The 18,138-nt window shown below is 39.6% G+C and overlaps 3 protein-coding genes across 5 annotated transcripts; 2 read left to right on the top strand and 1 right to left on the bottom strand.

The window, feature by feature from the left end:
* Nucleotides 1–198: 198 nt before the first annotated feature.
* Nucleotides 199–7,420, bottom strand: LOC122990989 (zinc finger CCHC domain-containing protein 7-like). The gene is made up of 9 exons (XM_044364578.1): nt 7,159–7,420; nt 6,441–6,836; nt 4,965–5,017; nt 4,678–4,788; nt 3,579–3,749; nt 3,295–3,330; nt 2,936–3,040; nt 2,400–2,517; nt 199–1,174 (listed from the first exon to the last, which is right to left on the bottom strand). Exons 2-9 carry the CDS (start codon nt 6,820–6,822, stop codon nt 675–677), a joined length of 1,476 nt encoding a protein of 491 aa, XP_044220513.1. The 5' UTR covers nt 6,823–6,836; nt 7,159–7,420; the 3' UTR covers nt 199–674.
* Nucleotides 7,421–8,799: 1,379 nt separating this feature from the next.
* LOC122990678 (paired box protein Pax-5-like) lies at nt 8,800–12,572 on the top strand. The gene is made up of 7 exons (XM_044364125.1): nt 8,800–9,253; nt 9,373–9,538; nt 9,953–10,150; nt 10,226–10,266; nt 10,343–10,447; nt 12,166–12,309; nt 12,406–12,572. The coding sequence occupies exons 1-7, from the start codon at nt 9,211–9,213 to the stop codon at nt 12,426–12,428; spliced, it is 720 nt and encodes a 239-aa protein (XP_044220060.1). The 5' UTR covers nt 8,800–9,210; the 3' UTR covers nt 12,429–12,572.
* A 2,511-nt stretch (nt 12,573–15,083) lies between these two features.
* LOC122990679 lies at nt 15,084–18,048 on the top strand. 3 transcript variants are annotated; one of them, XM_044364127.1, is made up of 6 exons: nt 15,084–15,361; nt 15,567–15,678; nt 16,167–16,387; nt 17,240–17,312; nt 17,425–17,465; nt 17,634–18,048. In XM_044364127.1, exons 3-6 carry the CDS (start codon nt 16,175–16,177, stop codon nt 17,928–17,930), a joined length of 624 nt encoding a protein of 207 aa, XP_044220062.1. In that variant the 5' UTR covers nt 15,084–15,361; nt 15,567–15,678; nt 16,167–16,174; the 3' UTR covers nt 17,931–18,048. The 3 variants fall into 3 exon arrangements, 2 of the variants coding, with proteins under 2 accessions (XP_044220062.1, XP_044220063.1); XR_006405438.1 differs by lacking the exon at nt 15,567–15,678 and having other exon boundaries at nt 16,330–16,387; XM_044364128.1 differs by lacking the exon at nt 15,567–15,678.
* The last annotated feature ends 90 nt before the right edge of the window (nt 18,049–18,138 follow it).

Raw genomic sequence — 18,138 nt, 5'->3', positions numbered from 1 at the left:
TTAATAATTCAGCAGCTTCATACCAGAAATACTATAAGCTTTGAAAGAGATCAGCTTCATACAGCTTTTCTACACACGCTTAAGCTGGAAGACTAAATGAACCTTTACCCCACATGTTTTATTACTACCCTAATATGTTTTAACGTATCAAGCATCACACAATAATCCTCTATCGTTAAGCACAAACGCTACATGATGTTATTTGTAAATTCATGTTTATTGTCGTTGTCTTTACAATATAAATATTAACCTTTACACTTGCCAATTTAAGGTGTGTGACCTGGTTTCAAGTATTTTAATGACAGAAAAGGCTACAGCACCGTAAAAATATCTTTATATTTAAGAAGATAACAAACCAGCCCCAAAACACACGATACATATGGGTCAAATAAAACAGGCACAGTGTGTAAAAACATATTCCAAAATATGCTGAAAACTGTACATGCTTAAAATTTGGCCCCGCCAGTTTCATAGTAGTAGATGCACACACAAACCAAGGTTAAAGTACTAAAATACATTCATACAGTTACACTAAAAATTAGCATCCTTCAACTGTATATCCTCCTATTCTACAGGTCTTTGTATTGACATTAAATAAATGAATTACTCAAAAGAAAACAAAACACAAAATCTTTTTTGTTGTTATTAGTTACAACAAAAGAAAAAAAATTACTTTATCTTCTTCGGTGGCGTACCCTCTGCTTTGGGGAAAGAAGGTTTTTACTACCGCTGTCGAGGTCAACATAGGGATATAAATCCCCACGTTTCATCCCTCCTCTCTTCTTCCACCTCTCTGCCTCTCTGCTCTTCCTGCTCCTTCTGCCACCTGCCTCATCCTTCCTCTTCTTCTTCTGTGGAGGGGGTGTGGACTGTCCATGACCATGGAGGGGGGACCTTAGGGGATCTGCAGTGCAGGCTTCATCATCAGAGTGACCCCGGGACCTCACCAGTAGTCCTCCTTCACGTCTGGCCTGAGCCTCCCTCCTCAGCCTCTTCACCTCCTGTCTCTCTCTGCGCCTTTCAGGCCAAGTCTTCCTCCTGCCGCCATGGCTCCGTGCCTCCTGGTTCCTCTTGCTCCTCCCCTGTACCGGCTGATTCTCCTCGCCGCTCTCCCCTGTTGGTTCGGACAAGTGCTGCTGCTCTGAGAGCAACAGGGATCCAGCACTCACAAGCTCTGAAAATAACATTGACAACAGGATTTGTTGTTATATTAAAAAGGGAAACTCTTTAAAATTATGGGTGCTGGAGAATATTACTGCATGTGAAAAAAGATGTATAAAGCCTGAATGTGGTTCTAGAGGGAGCTGCGCAAAGTCTGATAAATTGTCTCAAGGGATATCTCTTGATCTCACTTGAGTCAGCATGAGTTGCAGCTAAAGACTACAAGTCTGCAAATGAAAACGATCTGGGCTGTGGAGTTAGAAAGATCAAGTGAGGTTACCAGACCTCGGTAGCCCGCTCCTAATCTCTACTTAAAAGCTAACGGCTCAGAGCTACATTAGCTTCTACTAGCATAACACACCAGAATCTCTGACCAAACTGTTGGTGGTTGAATTGCATTGAATTTTTTACATCCTCACACAGGCAGAAAAATGAAAGTCACATGTAGTCTACCTATTGAAATGTCTTTGTGAGTTTTGTTATGTGGGCAAGACAGAAAGGGGAATTGAGAATTAGGATCTCTGAGCATAAGAGTAGCATCAAAAATATGGATGAGAGGTCTCCTGTAGCCAGACACTTTAATTCTGCTGGCTATGGAGTTTGTAGGCTACTGTTCACGGGTATTAAGGCTGTTAGGCGACTGATGAGGGGAGAAGATGAAGAGAGGAAACTTCTCCAAAGAGAAGCCTAATGGATCCACTACTTACAGACTAGGTATCCTGGCAGCTTAAATGATTAATTGTTTTTGTCTTGTTTTTTTATGAATACAGATGGGTATTATATATGCATTTGTATTTTCTATGGAGGTTCTAGACATGATGAGTTTACATACGTATATACATGCATTTTCTTATTCTTAGTGTGTAAATTATTTGGTCACTTATCTGGTTGTTGCAATAACAGAATGAGATGTTTTTCTTCTTATGACTTAATTTTCTTTACTACTATTTTTCTTACTAGTATTTGCCTTTTGAAGATGTTTTTTGATGATTCGTATCAGCTGGTTGTTAATGACCAGCAGGTCCCCGGCTGCTGTTTAATAGGGGTCACACCCACATATGTCTCCGAAACGCTGAGGAAAGCCTAGGGCTGGAACACGTCCGTTTCCTTCTGCTGCTGTGCATTATTAAAAGTGTTACATACTTATTTGCAAGTGCTGACAACTTAATTTGCTATTTGTCTGTGTGTGTCTGTGTGTGTGTGTGTGTGTGTGTGTGCACGTGTTTGTGCAGTATTACCTTTAGCTCTCCTCAGCATCCTGGTGCGACGTTGGAGGATGTCTTCCATGGTGTCGTAGTGGCAAACATAAGGCAGGGAGGGAGACGAACCACTGACCATCCTCCTTTTAGTGCACTCCTGATACCGACACAGGCACAGAAGAACGGAGACGACCAAACAAAGAGAGGTAAGTGAGGGATGGATGCACGATATTAGAGAACGGTGCTGTTGCAGAGAAATAATCAGAGATAAAGTGATGGGGGAGAGAAGAGAGAATACTGTAGATGTATTGAAAAAGTGAGGGCGCAAGATTATCAAAGCGGGGCAGGTACAGAGAAGTCTGACCCAAAAGGAGATGCAGAGAGAGAGAAGGGGAGAGCATGTTGGACAGAGGTATATAGAGGAGTAAGACAGTGTTACAGAAAAAAGAAAGAGACACAGAAGAACTATTAAGTCTTAGAAAGTGAGTGTAGGCAGATGAAGATCAGTCAAGTGGAAAAAGAGAGATGGTAAAAGTAAGACTGACAGTAAAGGATTCCTTTCATTGGCCACTTACATAGCCATAATGTCCCCTCCTAGAGCAGTTGTAACAATGAACAGGGCGTTTCTTATGTTTGAGGGAGTGGACTTTCCATGGCCCGGGGGGAATCTCTAACCGGATCTGGAAACAAAGTCAAACAAGGGAACATTTTTAAATGTGGAAAAAGTTGATTTCTTGGAGGTTTTATCAATACACACCCATGTTTTCAGGATTACAGTTTCACCAAGTTAATAAAAAACACCTGATTAACACCTGTTTGAATGATTTTAATTCCTTGATCCTGAGCAAAATCATTAAAAAACAAAATCAGTGACATTTTGCTTATTAAAGACAGCGAGATGAGAAAGTGTACTAAACTAAAAGCTTCAACTCACTGTCATGTGATACTGTCTCCATATATCAGGGCAGGCCTGTGGAAAACAGAGGAGAAAATTAGTCTTCTGAGCAAGAATACTGGAAAAAAAAAGCATTGTGTAACTGCACTGAAGATGAGGAACTGTTTGCCAAGTTCAAACAACACTTCATAAATGCGGCCCACACACGCCTGAGGCTAAAGAATCTGTCAACACACAACTGACAACTGCTTCAACGTGACAACACACACTCCAACACAAACACTCACAGGGGCCAGGCCTAGGGGGCTAACGGACAAACTCACATCAGAGAGGTGTCCTGTCACCCCACAGCGCTGGCAGTGTTGGTTCCATGTTGGGGGATTTTCACAGGGCCTGAGGCCATGTGAGGGCAGTCCACAGCTGGGGCAGGGGCGGCACGGACAGTCCCTCTGGATGTGGCCCTGGATCCCACAAAGGATACAGGTGGGACATTTCTGCAGACACAGAGACGAAAAATTGATTTTCTTACAAGGGTGTTAAGATGGATGTTATTATCTTTTCATTAACAAAAAAAAAATCTACAGGTGGCCTTAAGATTGCAACAACACTGATATCTCTAGTGCAGCTTATGGCAGCCTGTAAAAGACAGAAACATTGTGTCTAATTATGTTTTTTCCACAAAATAAGGTTCAATTATCTTGTTAAAATTCTTAAAATTACATCTTCTCTTTCTCCCTCATTAAAAATTCCAGAATTTATGAATATGCAAATATTTTTCTTTTTGAAGGTTTAACTATTGGACACAAGATGTCTCTTAATTGTCTGAAAAAGTCCACTCTCAGTGTTTGTACACTGTAGGTTTCAAGTTTCCACATCAAACAATTGAATTCCAACAAGTTGTGATGTCACAAACCATGCTCATAGGGACACATCTTAAACTCAGATTTAACATGAGCACAGAGAAACTTTCCCCCTTCAGCAGATAATTGTGAAAACAGCCTTCTAGTGTCAAACTCTGCACATACATCATTCTGCACAGTGAAGCTCAAACATCCAACTAAAGGAACAAGAATCAAAACAGTGGAGAGGGACTTTTAAAGACTGAATAAGCTAGTAAATTAGAGCAGCGATCAATCAAACAGAAATATGTAGTGACATGTATTTCACAGCAATATCCTCAATATTTCAATCAACATAAAAGATAGTTTTAACATTTTGCCATAACTGGATAGTTTAAAGTTTAGAGCAGCTTGAAACATTGGGAGGGCGAGAAGGTGAACTCACACCAGGGTTGTCACATTTACACGGTGAGCATTTTAGACCATTGGGACACCAGGAAGAATACATTAGTTTTTCCTACAAGACCATGAAATCTGGATCTGTAAGTATGTCAAGTTTATGTATGTGTGTGTGTTACTTTACCTTGTGGATGTAGCAGCTTTTGGCCTGGTGTCCCGTCCTGTTGCAGATGTGACACATCAGAGAACGGCCGCGCACGAAGTAGCGGCTGAGCAGAGACTGATCAGCAAAACACTAGATAATGTAAGTGGATAAAGACATGAAAGGCAATATTTGAAATTCCACACTGCAATATTAGACTGCAGGAAAATGAAATTACGGGATGAAAAAAAAGACAAAGAACACACATATTTTATAATAAATTTGCTTCCCTTTTGTATTCCTGAACATTGGTTGATATTAAAAGTTACCTTGTCTTTCTCCGATACAGCCCAGGTATCTTCAACTGATTTTATATTCTGATCTATGATGGAGAGAATGACCAAAAAAAAAATTATGAAGTCATAAATTTGTTCCACCATGACAAATCTAACTGTATGGCTCTCAGGCAGAGATATTTCTTGAACCCTTACAAAAACAGGAGTTTTCACAAGCCTAATAAACGAAGTCTTTCTCAGGTATTCTGTCTTGTAAAAAGCTGTAGCTCTCGGGACTTTAAAAATTGATGAAACACACTTGACCTTCCTATAAAAACTATCACTGAGATGTAAGGAAATACTTCAACTCCCTCCGCTCCAGTGGAGTTGTTGGCTGGCAAGACAAGATGAAGTGGTTGTGTAGGGCAGCTTCTCGGTGTGAATGCGAGTATCTTCATTAATGTGAAGGTGAAACCCAGAGTACATGCTCAGCAAACCTTCCCTATATGTTTAAAAATAAACTGCAACTCCACAGATTTACAGAAATCTCTCTGTACTGTTTTTGCATAAATGTATCCACAGAAATTATCTTCTATCAGGATCTATCTTTTTTTGTCTATATCTCCTAACTAGAGTAAATCTGAGCTGAAAACTCCACAGTCTATAAAGTATCACTATTCATGGAGTTATTTATGTCGTATAGGACCTATTTTTCAGGGGAGAACAAAAAATAGTTGTACAGGGTTTTTAATAAAAACTTTTTTCCAGCTCAGAGTCCCTTAATAGCAACAGTTTTGTCTTGTATCACCTTGAATCTTTAAGTGAAAATATACATGTAGACACTGATGATAATGGGACAGAAAACTAAGGGACAACTGAGAAGTGTTTTCACACAATTTCAGCTAAAATCACAATATATTGCACCTAATTTGAACAAAACTGTTGTAAATAAAAGTGCAGACATTTCTGAGGCCTTTTCATTTAACAAATATTTTTTTCTTACTAGTTTTACCCTTTGTATTGCTCCATGCCACTGGCTATCAGCTGTAAACTGTAGCCATTCACTTTCTCATGGACGTTATGTGAACAATCGATGATTGACCAAATGTGTGTTAAAAGAAAATAAGGAAATGACTTTGCAGAGTGGCAAGAGCACCTTGTTTGATCACATTTCTATTTAAGACCCCCTCCAGACGTGTTCTGTTCACAGGGCTCAAAATTAGCACCAGCCACCAGTCAAGTGCTGGTAAAATATGCAAGTGGCTGGTAGATGCTGTAGCCTGTATACTGTAACACTAGTATACAGTGGCTGAGCCCAAACACATGTTACTTTGGGACTAAATGGTTTCCTATTTGATTCTTGTTTTGTTATTTTTCTTACTACCTTACGTGGCAAATTGAGATGCTGCTTGTACTTCAGTGAGATACATTTGGATCCCACAACATAGACCCCTATCAATACTATTTTCTTGCACTAGCAGAGAGACTTTTGAGTTAGTAGGACAGATTGAGGCACCCAAAAGCTCTCACCTTCATCTCCAGAGTCATCGCCAGAGATGCTGCTCCAGTAGCTCAGATTGAGCTGGATGCTTGAGTCTCCCTCCTGCTCTCCTCCTCCCAGGATCATCCAGTCCTCGATGTGCTGGTCACTGTCCTCCTCTTCCTGTAAGTCGGAGCTGGGGCTGCTGTCCTGCAGCAGCCGTCCAGTTGTGACGGAGAAGGCCAGGAGGAGCGGAGGAGAGCTTCCCCTGCCCCGCTCAGTGGCTTGTTTGCAGCTGCTGTGCTGCTTCTGGTGACTAAACTTGGTCTTTTCTTCACTTTCTGAACAGCTGGAGCCCTCAATAAAGAAGCGCTCATCCTCGCCACCGGCTTCTTCACCATCATCATCTTCGTTTTCTTTCGTGAAGTCCATAATACAACCTTTACCTGGCAAAAACTGCAGCTGAACAGCGCCACCCAACGAGCACTCACGGCACTGCTAGCAAACAGCGGCGGCTAATGTTGCTCATTTACCACAACTTTTTTCTTAATAATTAGCATTGTGGCCGATATAAAAGTGTCTGACTGGATGCAGGATTTCTTTCGTACATATAATGCATGAGGTGGTTGGGAAACGTCTTCATATCTCGACACGTGGGTTAACATTAGGCTAACCGGTGCTATGCTAATGCTAGCTAGCTCCGTAGTAGCCTTGTCAAATTAGCAAACACAACTAAGATAAAGTCTGTGGACATTTTCTGTTGCTTACCGTTTTAGCTCAGTATATCTCGGCTGCAATTTCACACAATACACCATTTAAAATGTTCCCTCCAGGGCTGTTATTTACTTCCACGCGTGTTTACATGTTTGAATAAAATGTTGGACAACCAAAACTGAACCACGACGCTCAAGTCAACTTCCGATTCGGGTTAAAGAGAAAGTTACAGGAAAACATAAATAATTATATTTAGCGGCTGTTTCTTTGTTTTTGCACCACTTACACAAATTAAAGAGTGTTAGACATCGTGGCAAAAGCCTTAACGCTGTTTAAATCCTATACTACACTTACTTAAATCTTAAGTAAATTAACAAGGAGAAAGAAAATGTTTAAAAGTCTAGTATAGTGGTTTTTGATCTGGATCGGGATGGAGAAATATCATTGAAATCGCCCCTTTTTCAGTTTTCACGAATAGAATAAAAGTTTCACAAATCTGAAACTATGTTTTTAATGAGTCTTTGGAGTCTCCTTGTCAATCTAGTCCAGATTTGACAAGTCTAAGTAGGCCTACTGTGGTTTTTGATCTGGACATGGTCTGATGAGGTCTGGATGGAGGGGAAAGCAGTGAAATCGCCCTTTTTCAGTTTTCACAAATAGAACAAAGGTTTCACAAATCTGAAACTATGTATTAATGAGTCTCTGGAGTCTCCTTGTTTATCTATTCCAATTAATCGAAATTTTATCAAAATCGCAATATGTCCTACTGCAATTTTCAAATCGCAGGAGGTTTGTTAAAGGAGAAATGTGTGTCAAAATACTTTTTCAAATTAAATATTGTGGTGCTGCAGAGTCATCCTGGCCTACACGATATTATACAGACTTTGTTTGGTACAGATCACCACAAAAATCACATCATTTTTATTTTTTTCAATGAAAATGACAATAATGAAAATGTAAAAAATATCATTCACTCTAATATCGCAAATCATATTGCGATTGCAAATTCAAAAATATATAGTCAAAATAATCACAATTAGATATTTTTTCAATTTTGTTTTCAAAATTGTTTTTTCAAAACCGTTCAGCCCTAGTCTGATGTGGTCTGGATGGAGAGCAGTGAAATCACCCTTTTTTGTCTGTTTTCATAAGGAAAATAAAGGTTTCACAAATCTGAAAGGAGGTTTAAACAGCATTAAGGCTTTTGCTATGATGTCAAACACTTTTTCATAAGTGTAAGTGGTGGAAAAAAACACAGAATCAGACGCTAAATATCAGTATTTATGTTAATCTTAACTTTTCCCTGAAACAGAGTTTGCCTGCTAGTTCCATCCCCAAAAGCCCTTAAATTGAAAGTGGCCCGGTCATTTGGTCAATTATCAAAATAGTTGCAGATTAATTTCCTGATCATTAGTCAATTGGCAGAAGATTAATCGATTAATCGACTAAGCATTGCAGCTCTAAATGTCATAATTAAAAGGATTTCTTTGGCCATTTCAGGGCTTCCACTCATACAAACCAGTTTGTTTTAATCAGTTGTCATTTTAATAATGCTTGTCTACTTATTTCAAAATACTAACATTACTATCTGTAAAATCTGAAACTGCACTTTGTGGGAACAACTGAAATTATATCTCACACTCCTTGTTTTAGAAAGTCTTGAATTTTGAATCTGAGTGGGGAGAAGACATTGAAACAATATTTAGACCTTCATGTTGGGAAAACTATAACCTAATTAAAAAAATAATTATGAAAAATCCAAATAATGTATCATTTTAGAGACTTGTGGGTGGTCAGGGGGACTTTGACTCATGACTTCTGTATTTCTAAAATACTGGCTTCTTTACCACTAAAAGCAAGAAGGTAACTCAGCGTGTGTGCACAGTGCGCGTGCGTCCAATCAAAGGCTCCTGTCGCTGTCCGGCGCTCAGGTGCTGAAAGCAGCAGAGAGACAGCGCGTCCTGACACTGCTCACCCAAACAACAGCAGAGGCTCTTCACGGTGCTCTCATAAAACTTTTTGTTTTACTTTTCTGTTTGAATGCGTAAGAAATGTTGCGTCTTCGTACCAAACTAGACTGTAAGTAGCCTGAAAGACTTTTTTAACATGGAAATACACTTTGGACAGGTGCCACTCACCGTTACGCACAGTAAGTAACAGTGATGTATCTCAGGTGTCACCGCCGTACGCGTAGTGGCGCTTATTAACAGTTAATTGGCTTGAAAGTTTGTGTGTAGTGATGTTTCTTTGATCCGCTCCGGTGCTCAGGGCACGGCGGGGTGAACCAGCTCGGCGGAGTCTTCATTAACGGGCGCCCGTTACCGCAAGCGGTGAGACAGCGCATCGTGGAGCTCGCGCAACGGGGCGTGCGTCCCTGTGAGATCTCCCGCCGCCTGCGCGTCAGTCATGGCTGTGTCAGCAAAATACTGGCCAGGTAAAGAGACTTCAGTCATTTAAATACTTTAATTCATATTGAAAGTGATGGAATTAGCCTATTTGTAATTAAGAAGATAATGTATAGGTTTGATGTTACTACACATTCAAACAACAAAAGCCTGTTGTAGCCTGCATATGTACACAAAAGAAAACCAGACTCACACATAGACCTATATACTGTGGAAATGTACAGTATATGAATATAAAAAAATATCCACTTTTATGTCAAATATGGACAGAAAGTCTTTTCGGTTGAGAATATTTAGATTTATCTGATCACAGGAAATATGATGTGTTGCTCTTTGTTTTTTTGTTTTTTTTACCATGAGCATCAGCATCCATATTCATCAAACCCCCTTCTCGCAGGTAAAACATCAACATCTCCTGATAGATATCAACATTGTTTATTCAGGTACAATGAGACGGGGAGCATCACACCAGGGGCGATTGGAGGCTCTAAGCCTAAAGTGGCTACACCCAGGGTGGTGCAAATGATACTGCACCTGAAGCACACAAACCCCACCATGTTCGCCTGGGAGATCCGGGACAGACTCCTGCTGGAGCGAGTGTGTGGTGACAACAGCGTGCCCAGCATCAGCTCTATCAACAGGTAACATGTGTCATTATGTTATGTGAGTGTGTTTCAACTTAAGAAGAACGTTTAGTGACTTCTCTGTTTTTGCAGGATCATTAGAAGCAACGTCCGGTCAGAGTCTTGTGAAATTGGTAAGTCTTTCTCTCTGTTGATCTCTCAGTGTCTCACTCTCCAGTGTTTCATGACACCGCCTTCTGATCTTTGCAGTGTCATCGGCATCATCTGTTGCCATGGGAACAGCCTGTTCTTCTGAGTCCACCTATTCCATCAGTGGAATCCTGGGAATCAGAAAATGCTGCAAACATAAGGAAGGTAAGATAGTTTCAAAGCGTGCATGCGTGTGAGTGTGTGTGAGCATATGAAAGAATCACTACATACAGCTTTCCATCTCAACGACAGACTGTAGAAAATACATGAATGTAGGATCGGTAATATCAGCCATAGGTTTCTGAAGCCCAAAGTAAGTAGCCTAGTGAGAAGACATTTTGGCACAAAGGTGTGGAGTCTGAGCAAGCAACATCCACCACGGTTGACTGTGACACCTGACATTCACACTGACATCCAAAATCATCTATATCTTCTTACAGTGCAAGATACAGTACAGAAGTAAAATTAATAATCTGACCTCAACCTTTTGTGGATTTTGAGGTTTGGATGAAGCTGAATGATGTTTCCATCAATTTAGTGTGTTATCTTGCGTTTAGTGGGTTTTATATATAGATTTCTTGTCTCTTCTTCTGTATAAAGTGTCTTTCAGTACCTTCAAAAGCGCTCTAGAACCTAAATAAAATATATTATTATTAGTAGTAGTAGTGGCAGTAGTAGTTGTAGTTTAAATAACAGTCCCAACAACAGTATACTGTTATACAGGAATCAAGAAATTGTTGTAGTAATATAAAAAAGATGCAGACAAATACTGGCAGATGTCCCTCACACTGCTATAGCCAGTATTAAATGTGGAAACTTAACCAAGAAAAATCAGAATGTTTTTTATTTATTCATTTATTTATTTTTCAAGCTGTCTCTACATCATCCACAATTTGGTTTAATTGTTTCCTGTATAATGAAACAATTATGTCTTTCAATATCCCAATCAAAAAACACATTTGGTCTGCATACTGACCACTTTGAGTATTCACTTGTTCTGTGTGGGTGCATCAAATCAGTGAATTGAATTTGTAATGTCGTATCAAACTGGGACACAAGGTTCTTGGAACAAGCATCTAATGACTAATGGAAATGTACTTAAAGACACTTCACAGATTAGTTGTGCTGTTTGTTCCTTGATTTCAAAAAGTAATTCAGTTTCACACTCGGTTATAAAATCTTCCAATTTCTTGTTTTCTTTACTTCAGACAATCTAAGGGTGATGTCACTGATCCTCATGTTTTTCTGTGTCCTTGCATTTTGCAGTTTTCTCGGAATTAATATCCGAAAGTAAAGCAGAAGACAAATCGCCCCACTTATATCAAGAAAATGATATTCATATTTAAAAAAAGTTGTTTTTCATTGCAACAAGAGAAATTGACACCTTCTATTCCTGTGTTTCAAAAACAAAATGTAAGACTCCACAGGTAAAACATTGTTTTGAAGATGGATGTTTTGCAGAGCAGACACAAAGATTACACTGGATCCTCTGTGGTACAGCAGACTGATGTGTAGAGCTGCTGGCTCTGTGTTAGTATTAGTCTGACCGAAACAGCCTCCACAGCAGGAAATCCACCTCACAGCCCCAGGCTTCTGTCCTCTCAGTCAGCAGGTTGTCTCCTCCTCCTTTCCTCCCCTTCACCTCGGCCTCTCATTACAGGCCTGCTTTCACCTCCAATCCTCAATCACTGAAACCATTAGAATAGGAGATCACAGAGATAAATACACACAGTTACACCTGGGACACGTGTGTGCACATGTATGTATTTTGTCATTCTACTAATTAGAACAAGTGAATATAGCAGTGGGAGGATAGAGGTAGAAAGGGGTACTTTATATCTGAAATAAAAGCAAACTTGTACAGAAGATGTTTTGTTTTCCAGACGGGGACGTTTCCTGCAACGTCTACCACCAGCAGCCATGTTCCTGTAATGACGCCTGGGGGCGGTCTGACCCCTGTCTGACTTCTATCTCCAGCCTGACCTTTTACCCCGGCCTGCCAGCTAATCAAAATCCAGACCTGTTAGGTCAGTCTGCATCAAAATATGATCACTTATCTCTAATAAGAGTTCAGCTTTGATGTGTTTCTCAAAGGGTTTTCTCTCATCTGTGCTCTTGTTTAGGGTCTTCATGTCATTACAGCTGAACGAGGCTGCAAAAGACCTCAGCTGGAAAAAATATCATCTTCTTGGTGCCAAAAAACGGATTGACTGAAATTACATTTATTACAACACAACTGACATCAAGATAGAAACCTACAATATATCACAATTACAAGTATGTTCAAATAAAATGGAAATTACATGTCACTTGTTTTTCATGTTTTATTTACATAAATTGATGTCAAAGAATATACACATGCTGTTGTCTCAGAGGCTTAATAGAGCTTCATCAGTCCGCCATATTATCCTCTGTCCCTGTCACCCCTGTGGCCATTTTCTCCTCAGTCAGTGGTTGAAGAGAAGCATCATTAGGGGCCCTGTGATGGAGAACAGTGACTGTTTTTCTCTCCTTAGTGTGCATCTCCCTGGCCTCCCCTCCAGGATGAGGGATTAAAGGAGAGGATGGGAGCTGCCAGAGGGACCAGCAGGGTCAAAGAACACCGCTGAGAAGGAAAATCTGTGGCCAGCAGTGGGCATCAGTCTACAGTTTGCATGTAGAGAACAGACACATGGTGGCAAATGTTTTTAAAGTTTACCTACAGGCATATGCACACGCCAACATGTATAAGCACACATGTTGTATTTCTAAAACGGGTTGGGAACGTTGTGTCATAGAAATTGGACACTTTGCCAAAAGCTGTCATCCGAGTGCAAACTATAGAAGAAGGTCAAGTCGATTTTATTTATAGAGCACCAAATCACAACAGAAGTTATCTCAGGGCACTTTTCACATAGAGCAGGTCTAGACCGTACTCTTTATGTCACAGAGACCCAACATTCTCCTATGAGCAAGCAGTCGTTGACAGTGGCAAGGAAAAACTCCACTTTAAGCAGGAAGAAACCTCAAGCAGAACCGGGCTCTAGGTGGGCGGCCATCTGCTTTGACCGGTTGGGTTGAGAGAGAAAGAGGGAGGGAGGGGGAGAGGGGACAGAGATAGAGAAGCACAACAACAACAATAATAACAATAACAACTATAATAATAATAGAAATATGACTACGACCACGGCAGCACAGTGTCCCCACAGCCACAACCCACGGAAGCTCTCAGTCCATAACTAGGTGGTCCACGATCATGGTCCATAGGAACCTGTGAGATGAGAAAGCATAAAGACCAGCCAGATTTTTGCGTACAGATGTGAAGGAGTAGGAGGAGAGAGGAGCTCAGTGCATCATGGGAAGTCCCCCTGGCAGTCAAGGCCTTCATAGTTTAACTAGGGGCTGGTCCAAAGCAAGCCTGGGCCGGCCCTAACTATAAGCTTTATCAAAAAGGAAAGTTTTAAGCCTACTATTAAACATATAGAGGGTGTCTGCCCCCCAGACCTAAACTGGATGATGGTTCCACAGGAGAGGAGCCTGATAACTGAAGGCTCTGTCTCCCATTTCACTTTTGGAGACTGTAAGAACCACAAGTAAACCTGCACACTGGGAGTACAGTGTTCTAGTGGGGTAAAAGGGTACTATGAGCTCTTTAAGATATGATGGTGTCTGACCATTAAAAGCTTTGTAGGTGAGGAGAAGGACTTTAAATTGTATTCTGGATTTTACAGGGAGGCAGTGCAGAGAAGCTAAAATGGGAGAAATGTGATCTATTTTTCTAGTTTTTGTCAGAACACGTGCAGCTGCATTCTGGACCAGCTGGAGAGTCTTTAGAGACTTGTTAGGGCAGCTTGATAATAATGAACTGCAATAATCCAGCCTAGAGGTAACAAATGCATGGACTAGTTTTTCTGCATCTTTTTGAGACAGGATGTGACAGGAAGAAGGTGTGTGTTTATTTAACATGTGTACATATCTGTACACACATACACATTCAATATTGACTCAGTATAGAATCATGAATGAAAACAAACCATGCAGACCAGGTTGGGACATTTACTTCAAATTCAAAAGTTACAAGCAAAGCGTGCTTCAAACAACTTTTTGCATAATGAGCCTTCACGCTGGATGCAACTATTTTGACATCTCACAAAAGTCAGATCAGTTTTACTTATAAAGTCCTAAATCACAAATTTTCCTCACAAATACATCTCTTTCTTTACAATCTGCATATTATAAAACACCTTCTGTACTCTAAAAAACATTCTGAGGAAGAGCAACAGAGAATAGATCCTTTTTCCAGGACGGATAAACGGTGTTTTACATACAGAGTAGATAGAAGAGGCAGGAGTAGAATTACAGCATGGAGAAACAGAATCTCTATTAAATGGAATAAAACAAATAAATTATCATTATTGGTGAATTATTGATTAAATAAAGTACAAAGATGATATTAAGCATCAGTTTCAAGTTTCTTCAGAAAATGGTTCTCATTGACACCTAATTGGAAGGAGTCATCATTCATATAATTAGTTGCACCTGTGCTTTTAATACTGTGAGAAGTCAAAATGTCTCCTGTGATTAAGGTCTTTAAATTCCCAGTTGTAACATGGTTGCAGGGTTCTTTTACTATAAATTGAAGATTGTACTATGTGAACACCACTATATCTAGTAGAAGTTTGCATCAGTAATACAAAGAAAGTACTTTGCTTTGTAAACTTGTTCGGTAGCCATAAAGTTTGTTCAGAACTGTCACTTTCAAGCTGCAACTCGTTAAGACATCTCGTTAAAACAAGCCAGATACACTTGTACAAACAACAGGGGTGTGCTCTGCCTACAGGCAAACCTTTGTTTTTAGGTGTTCATTTCGTACAGCCAATTCTTCAGTGCACTTACATTGTGAGACAAGCTGCGGTTGCTTGGAGAATAGTGACACGCAAGTGCACAGCCAGACAATCAGAGGGGAGCTCTTATTTTAGGTCTAGACAACAAAACCTGCCAGGACCTGACCATAAACCTCAGGCTGTGTTCTGTGAGCCGGGACTGGAGCCAGGCCTGTCAGTGTGTAAAAACTGATTAAACCAACTCTGAAACTAAAATGTAAACATGAAACAAATCACTGAGATGTGTTAGTCAACCTTTAATTATCATTCACTCTCACCTGCTCCCTCAGCAGAGCCTCCCTCACTTAAATTACTTATATTACTCGTGTGTGTGTGTATGTGTCTATGCATAGACAACCAAAAACATTTCCAGATTTTTTTAAAAATAAGCCTGTGCATTTGTTTTTTAAATGTGTTGTTAGTGAGATGTTTGTTTAAGGGTGTCCTAGAGGATGATAATGTGAAAGGCAGCAATGCACCCAGTGTGATATGCAGACAGACCAGTTCCACCCACTGAGTCATTCCTCCAAACAGGTGCCTTTTACAGAACACTGAAACAGAAATAGGACACATAGAAGTTTGTTTTTTGCTCACAACATTGAAGAAAATACACCCTAAAACTGTTTTCATTGGGAATTAGCAGGTTGGTATGTTGTAACATGCCTACTCATTGTTTTACCTGCATAAAGATATAATTTACTGGATATTTTTAAAATACATTATGAGAAACATTACAAAAGAAAGAAGACATAAGTACAATGTTTACTTTATTGCACATGATAATGTTTAATACTTGTTCTGTGTTTCATTCCTGTCTGAAGTTGAAAATATAATGTGGCTTCAAAAGAAAAAAAAAAAAGTTTTAACAGTGACATAGTGAATGCAACACTGTTAAGTATTTTACATAAAAGCACCACATCAGAGGCACTGATCTGTTCTTCTAGCCTCCTGTTAGTTTCATTTTCCCGTTCCTTTTGGCCCAGAGAGGATAAACCTGCTCTGTCACCTCTCGACCGTCACAGTAGTAACAATGTGCAGCCGCTGCCCAGACTGCTGTCTTAACAACCTGAGGGACACTGGTGGTGGTGATGATGATGAGGATGATGATGATCTTTGCCCACTGTGTCAATCACCCAGCAGCTGTGATGACTTTAAACACCACCGCTGTCTGTTTCACATTATTAGCATCTGCAGGAAGTATGAGCACACAGCAGAGGGCGTTTTCTGTCCAGGTGTTTCACAGGTAAGAGGAAGTAAAAAAGCTTTATGCTGCTTCTGTTGTTATTACTGCCAGCAGTGACTTATGCAACTCTTTATAGACCAAATATAGTTTTATAGGAGTGGAGTTGAAACATGTACATGTACGTACAACAGGTAGGTTGTTTCTATTGATACCAATAACACCACCAGTATCTACTACCAATATCAGTTAAATGTAAACTACTCCAGCTTCTGAAACTTAAGTTATTTAAACTTACTTAAAATTAGGCTATAAATAAATCCATGGAAAGCTCATTTCAAGTTTTTAAGTGACTTTTTAAAAGTTTCAATGCATCATAAAATCAGATTTTGTCCATGTTTTGATTTAGTTTGATTTAAATTTCAATTGTAGCCTACTTTCCTTTTTCAAGACCAGACTTAAGTCAAAAAACTTAAACTTAAAAAAACACTTCAAAGCAGTTGAACAGTAGGCTATTTTAGTTTTTTGTTTGTTTGTTTGTTTGTTTGTTTTTTTAAAGAAACAGAATGGTTTTGATTCATTTTAATGAAAAAACTTAGGTTTTTAGTTTTAGACTTAAGTTTTTTGACTTAAGTCTGCTCTAGAAACTAAAAAACTTTTAAAAATAACACATCAGAGCAAGTGGACAGTTTTTTTTAAAAGTGATCTCTAAATGGTTTTGATGAAGTTGAATAATTTTAATGAACCCAGACTTTTCATATCAATGTTGGCTTCCCAACCACAAATCAATAAATGGTGATGGATATATGTATTGATAAACTCATTATAGATTAGTAGGAATTATGTTTACAAAATGTCTGTACAATAAAAAAAATACATATCATTCAGATTTGTTCTGATATAAAAACACTTCAGGTTCAACCACCAAGACAAAAATGGCTGCTGATGATCTGTGGACTACTCTTCCTCCTGCTCTTCACTTTCCTCAGTAAGTGACAGAGTTGGCATGTTGATAAAAAAAAATATGTTCACAGCTGAATTTCCTTAATATGCACAAATGTGTATGATTTATGATTGTTTTTGTCTTTTTCTTGCTAAAGTGGCAGCTGTTAGCAGGGAAGAACATGATGCTCAAGACTATGTAAGCACACAAAAACCCAAACACTCTGTCAACACATTCACAGCTTCCTAATAAACAAAAACAGAGTAATATTCTCTCTCTCTCTCTCTCTCTCTCTCTCTCTCTCTCTCTCTCTCTCTCTCTCTCTCTCTCTCTCTCTCTCTCTCTCTCTCTCTCTCTCTCTCTCAGGATGCAGATGTTGTTCTTCCATCCAAAGCCTTGTGGTTGTTGGGCTCTCTGCTGTTCTGGACCATTTGGTTGCTCCTGCACCTCCTCCAGATGTTCCTCCGGTTGATCAAAGTTCTGCTGTGGTTCATCAACGTCTTTGCTTCCCCGCTGTGTCACTGTTTGTCGTTCATTCTGTCCTGTGTGCTGCTGCTTCTACATTACACGTGTGATGCTGTGTATTTTGCAACCACAAGCCCCGTGTACATATATGGCATGCTTCTCAGTGTTGGCTTTTCACTGCTCATTTTCACCAGGTGAAAGCTGTAAATAAAATATTTATTTTATAGAGACAAATCATGTTATATAGAGATTAAATAGATCATTTCACATCAATCAATGGGCTCTAAAATGGAACTGGAAAAAAATAAAATGATCATAATCACATGCAAATTGATTTTTTTTTTATGACATAACATCACATCTGATGTATTACAGAAATGTATGCATGGAGTAATGTGATTATAGA

The sequence above is a fragment of the Thunnus albacares genome, chromosome 10 (genome assembly GCF_914725855.1).
Source record: "Thunnus albacares chromosome 10, fThuAlb1.1, whole genome shotgun sequence".
NCBI classification, from domain to species: domain Eukaryota; kingdom Metazoa; phylum Chordata; class Actinopteri; order Scombriformes; family Scombridae; genus Thunnus; species Thunnus albacares.
Note: the sequence above shows the minus strand (reverse complement) of the source record. Positions and strands in the feature narration are given on the sequence as shown.

Bases quoted from the DNA above. Each gene is read 5' to 3' on its own strand.
- LOC122990989 (XM_044364578.1), bottom strand. From the start codon at position 6,822: ATGGACTTCACGAAAGAAAACGAAGATGATGATGGTGAAGAAGCCGGT. The intron at 5,018-6,440 runs GTGAGAGCTTTT...TCTCCATCATAG, and splicing joins CGATGACTCTGGAGATGAAG to ATCAGAATATAAAATCAGTT. The intron at 4,789-4,964 runs GTAACTTTTAAT...TACATTATCTAG, and splicing joins CTGTATCGGAGAAAGACAAG to TGTTTTGCTGATCAGTCTCT.
- LOC122990678 (XM_044364125.1), top strand. From the start codon at position 9,211: ATGGAAATACACTTTGGACAGGTGCCACTCACCGTTACGCACA. The intron at 9,539-9,952 runs GTAAAGAGACTT...TTGTTTATTCAG, and splicing joins GTCAGCAAAATACTGGCCAG to GTACAATGAGACGGGGAGCA. The intron at 10,267-10,342 runs GTAAGTCTTTCT...TGATCTTTGCAG, and splicing joins GTCAGAGTCTTGTGAAATTG to TGTCATCGGCATCATCTGTT.
- LOC122990679 (XM_044364128.1), top strand. From the start codon at position 16,175: ATGTGCAGCCGCTGCCCAGACTGCTGTCTTAACAACCTGAGGGACACT. The intron at 16,388-17,239 runs GTAAGAGGAAGT...AAAACACTTCAG, and splicing joins TCTGTCCAGGTGTTTCACAG to GTTCAACCACCAAGACAAAA. The intron at 17,466-17,633 runs GTAAGCACACAA...TCTCTCTCTCAG, and splicing joins AACATGATGCTCAAGACTAT to GATGCAGATGTTGTTCTTCC.